Source organism: Grammomys surdaster, unplaced genomic scaffold (assembly GCF_004785775.1).
Source record: "Grammomys surdaster isolate TR1022 unplaced genomic scaffold, NIH_TR_1.0 125749, whole genome shotgun sequence".
Taxonomy (NCBI): Eukaryota; Metazoa; Chordata; class Mammalia; order Rodentia; family Muridae; genus Grammomys; species Grammomys surdaster.
In genome coordinates this window covers 1,312,385-1,317,669 of record NW_021620581.1, presented here as the reverse complement: position 1 = coordinate 1,317,669, position 5,285 = coordinate 1,312,385, and the positions used below count along the sequence as shown (strand labels likewise).

The 5,285-nt window shown below is 47.0% G+C and overlaps 1 protein-coding gene across 1 annotated transcript; it reads left to right on the top strand.

Annotated features, from left to right (window-relative positions):
• The first annotated feature begins 761 nt into the window (after window positions 1-761).
• LOC114639646 (melanoma-associated antigen 10-like) lies at window positions 762-1,685 on the top strand. Its single transcript, XM_028788424.1, has one exon. It carries the CDS (start codon window positions 762-764, stop codon window positions 1,683-1,685), a length of 924 nt encoding a protein of 307 aa, XP_028644257.1.
• The last annotated feature ends 3,600 nt before the right edge of the window (window positions 1,686-5,285 follow it).

Sequence of the window (5,285 nt, the reverse complement as noted above, 5' to 3'; positions counted from 1 at the left end):
GCCCCACAAGAGACTTCCTTGAGGCACACAAAGAGTCCTGAGCAGGTGTCTCCTGCCCTTGTTCCAGGCAGGAGAGTACAAGAGCTGAAAGGCCTGCTTGAGAGCTCCTTGACCCGGATCATCAGAGGGAAGGTCAAGTTTGTGAGGACACAGGGTGAGAGTTGAGGAGTCCCTTCCTCATACACAAGAGTCCTCACTACCTACCTGCCTGCCTGAGGGCTGAGGGTGGGTAAACCAAGGAACTTTGAGTGGATTCCTTCTCCTCTCCTGTTCTGCCTTTCTCACAGATTAGCATCTTGTCTTAAGAAGTTGGACAGCAGGATCATCTAGAGCAGGTTAGACATAGCCATTCTTCAAGGCAAGAATCAGGGTGCTGTCCTGCTTTAGCACAAATGAACCACACTGAATTGGGTTCCCTCTTTCAGTAACCCTTGACCAGGTATCAGGAATTTGGAGGTGCCCTTACTGCTTTCTGTCCCACTTCAGAGACACAGAAAGTTGTTCTGAGAATTTACCTCAGGGAAGAGAAGGCATGCACAGTAAAGCCATGTATATTCTTCCTTTAGGCCATGATATATGGAGTACCAGTATACTTTGACCACAGAGCATTCCCCAAGCAAAATCCTGTAACGTTGATTTGAGAGCTGCCCAAGGGATAGCTGTCAGAGTCCACTCACCTTCTTGCTTTCTCCCTCAGTCCTGTGAGTCTTCATCCCTGTGACCTCCAAGGTGTCCTGTCTGTGATCTCAAGAATACTCAGCATGGATCCTCCTAAGAAGAGCCAGAACGTCAATGTCCTGGACAACACTCAGTCCCAAAGCAAGGCAGGGGACCTGGAGGGTACCCCTGTCCCCATAGCAAATGCGGGGGAGGTGGTGGCCGCTGCCTCAACCTCAGGGGATGTGTCTGTGCGAGGAATGCTGGGATCATCCCAGAGTTCTCAGAGGGCCTCTTATCATCCTACTGTCATGGGCTTCACTGCAGGGGTACCATCTGTTGAAGGGTCTCATAACCGATCCAGGGCAGTGGCCAGTGCAGTGTTCCCTACACAGGAAGCAATAAATAGAAAAGTAGTTAGTCTGGTTCACTTCCTGCTTTCCAAGTATCGAAGTAAACAAATAGTAACTAAGGCAGAAATGCTGGCTGAGATCACAAGAGCTTATGAGTTGTCCTACCAGGTGATATTTACTAAGGCCTCTGACTGCATGTGGCTATTGTTTGGCATTGACGTTATAGAACTCTACCCCCTTGTCCACTCCTACTTTTTTGTCCCTGCACTGGGGATCACCTATGATGGGATGCAGCATGGTGTTCCTGGCATACCCAAGACAGGCCTTGTAATCATTGTGCTATGCATCATCTTCTTGCATGACAACTGTGTCAGTGAGGAGGAGTTGTGGCGTTTATTGAATAACATAGGGCTGTATGCTGGGAGAGATCATTTCATGTATGGGGAGCCTAGGAAACTCATCACTGAGCATTTTGTACAGGAAGGGTACTTGGAATGCAGACTGGTGCCTGGCAGCCTCCCTCCTAGCCATGAGTTCCTGTGGGGTCCAAGGGCCCGTGCTGAAACCACCAAGATGAAAGTCTGGATCTTTTTTGCCAGCATAGTTAGGCAGCATCCCAGATCCAATCCCTTCAGGTATGCAGAGGCTTTGATAGAAGAGCTACTGAGGTCCTAGGCCAGGAGCACCTTGCAAACGGTACCTCTGTGCTGACTGGCACCCATTATAATGCACTGGCAGTTCCCATACAATATCAGGTCAGGCAGTCATTGGTCTAAGAACTGTACCCTCATTTTAGAGCTGTTGAGAGGAGTTCCATCCTATTTCTCCTTTTCTGACTGGGTGTCTTGGGGTTTCTTGCTGTACCAAAATGTTGTTGCTTTTACTACAAGGTCCCTTAGCTGTAGATGTTTCACCTTTATGAATGTAATTACTAAAACATGTATTCTTGATCCAGACTATGAGAGTCTGATTATTTTGAAAAGAAAAAAAAAAAAGGAGGTTGCCTCCTGTCTAACTTGTACAATGTCACTGGATTTCATGACATTTGAAATGAAAATTTTTGACAATACTGAACAACATTATTTTGAACAACAAAATAAATTTCTTCTTGATTTCCTCATCTCTTTCTGTTTAACTACTTATTACAAAACGAAAGCTTAACAGAATCGCTACCCTAAATCTTCAGTGAGCACATGGTCTCTCTAAGGCTCTGTGTTAGTGAGACATGGGAGAAGTCAGATCCATCAGTACCCACAGGATATGTGAGTACAGAGGAAACAGACTTGCAAGGAAGCCATCGAGAAATGCTTTAGATCAGAAGTCCAAGCACAGGAAAGCAGCAGTGTGCTCTCTCAGCAAGAGCAGCCACATGTCAATGCCATAAAGAAGGAACCTGTAAGTGTGGAAAATGAGAAAGACGCTGAGACCAGGTCTTTCAGGGTGGGAGTGGGAGAGTTGTGGTGAACTTAGGGCAGAGAGAAGGGGAAACTGCTCTGAGCAACCCTTGCTCCTTAGTAACTTGGCAGGGAAGAGTCAGCCTGGAGTGTCCTTGGGGATTAAACATGAACACAATAGCTGCAAACCCCTGGGCTGAAACAATCAATCAAGAACCAAACAAAATAGGCAGAGAATACTGTCTTGGTGGAGGATCTGGAATTACAGCTGAGCACACCACATGCACTGCAGGGCTGACCCCCAACCTGTGGAAGAGGTTTGTGAGTCATGGTGGAATTATGGGAAAGTGGATCTTAGAACTCCTCCCCTGTCTCCTTGGTCAGGAGAGGCAGAGCTGACTATTCAGATAACTTGATTGTTTCTCACTTGGACCAGTGTTTTACCTGCACATATGACTGTACTACATATGACCCTGGTGTCCCCAGGGGTCAGGAGAGGGTGACTAATTTCATGTAGCTGGACTTTGCGAGGTTGTAATCCTCCATGTGAGTGCTGGAAGTTAAACCCTGGTCCTCTACCAGAGCAGTAAGGGCTATTAACCACTGAACAAAACTTCCTAGCCCTAGCTACACTTAAGTTTTAGCAAGCATTTGTGTGTGTTAAGTGTGAGCATATACATATGCAGGTCTTGGTGGAAGTGTGGACATAAGAGAACAGCTTTCCAATGGATTCTCAAATTTCTTGGGGTCAAGTCAGCATCTCTGCTGGTTTTAATGCCTCCTCCTCCAGGCAGGATCACTGCTATTTTTACTGCTGCCCTCGATGATCCAGGATGGCTGGCCTGAGAGACTGTGGCTCATTCCCATGCCTGTCTGCCTAACACCTCACCAAGGATGTGCATGGATTACAGATGCCCACTGATGATGCCCACTATGTTTTCAGGTTCCAGGGAGCTAAACCAGATCCAGAGGGTAGAGCAGCCTGCATTTCCACGTTCTGTTCCATGTTCTAGTTCCTAAGATAACATTTCACCTCCTCTCTATTGTAATTTGGGAGACTCTAAGGAGACAATGGCTTTGGGATTTTGGTGAACAGCAGTGGGTAGTGGTTTGGCTGGAAATGTAGCGTTAGGGTGGGTTAGAGCTAGTCTCTGACTAGCAGGCTAGGAGTTTCTCTCCCTGTGAGGGAAACACCCAGATTTCAACATGTGTTTGGCAAGGGGAAGGATTTAGTGAAGTTTCTCCATGAGAATTCCCTTGGGCTCATTAGTTACCTCATTTCTACCTTTCAGTATAGCTCTCCTCACCACAGGCACTTGCCACCGGGGCCTTTACATGTAGCACAGAAACTCCAGCTCCTGATGGACAGGCTTTATCACACCCATTTCCCAGGTGATGAGCTCTGAGGTCCACAGCATTGGAAATCTCCCTAGTTACTGCCACAGGTCACTGGGCAGGAGTCTGCATGCACCCATGGCTCAGACAGTTCCAAGACTTCTGACACCATGGGTGTCATGAACCTTCTGCTCTTAAGGGCAGGGTGCTTCTTGGCTCTTCAAAATGTCTTATCAGGCCTCAAATAAAAGGACTCTCCAGGAGGCCAGTGCCACTGACTGAAATCAGCTTCTAAGGAAAAGTAGCAGTGCATGAGTCACACAGGATTAGAGGACTGTCCCTGAGTGCATTCTGGATAGCTGAGTATCCCAATATGGAAGTCTCCGGTCATTCCCAGGTCTCTCTGGTGGTCATACACAATGTGCCTGCTGGTCCATTTTCTGTGTTCTTGATGCATCCTCTGTAGGGAAGAAAGGGGCCCCTGCCCTCCCTTGTAACTGTCTTTCACAGTGACCAAGGGACCTGTTGAGGTGTTTGCTGAAAGTGGTCAGGTGTATCACAGCAGAGACTCACAGGTAAAGGTTCGCTGCTGGTCTAAAGGAAAGATATTACTGGTGACATCCCAAGAAAGTCATAAAATCATCCCGACCAGTAGAGGAATCTGCCATTAATGAAAAAAGGAAAACCTTGTCACTTGGTTTTCCCCAGAATCCTTTCCTGTGGCATGGCTACTAGGGGACTTAAAAGGTTCTATCTTTCTAGGTGCTTTAGAATACAGAGATTTCAGGGCAAGTCTGGTCTTAGCAGAATCATTGCCAAGAGGTAAAGGATGCTATTGTCTCATGGAGCTTAGGAGATTCCTCAGCACTTCAGAGCCATGTCTGTTCTTGCAGAGCTTCCAGGTTTGATTCCCCCACCCACAAGTCAAGCAGCTCACCAGCAACTATCTGTGAGTCCAGGTCAAGGGATCAGGCTCTCTCTTCAGGGCTCCATGAACACTCAACCATGTGGTGCCCAGAGGAATGTGCAGGCAAGACAACCCTACAGATGTCAAATCAAGTTTCCACTAAAAAAGTAAACAGCACACACCAATGTTGTTACCTTTTGCTATACACACTTAATATTTTCCGGGAGATAACCTAGGTATGGGGCAGAGCCTGCCACCCCCTTTCTACCTGGGCTCTGGCAAGTTGCAGTGTGTCACCTTTTCCTTTTAATCGTGTCATTTACTTTCATGTCCCTAGGGCTACAGTATGGGTGCATGGATGGGTCAAGTTTTGATTACCTGAGAGTCTTTGGGTCTTCCCTGTTATACATTCATTACCAGTTAAGGGAGCTCACAGTCACATGTAAGTCCATGTTCAAGGATCAAACATCTTCTACTGTCCTCCAAGGGCAACTCTACTCATGTGCTCAAACAAAGACACAAGACCCACATGATTACCACTAAAACTAAATCATTTAAAAAGAATCCTCTGTCACTCTGGGTGCAGGGATCTTTCACTCCATGGTGCCTGTGACTCTGTCATAGCCCAGTCTGTCATCT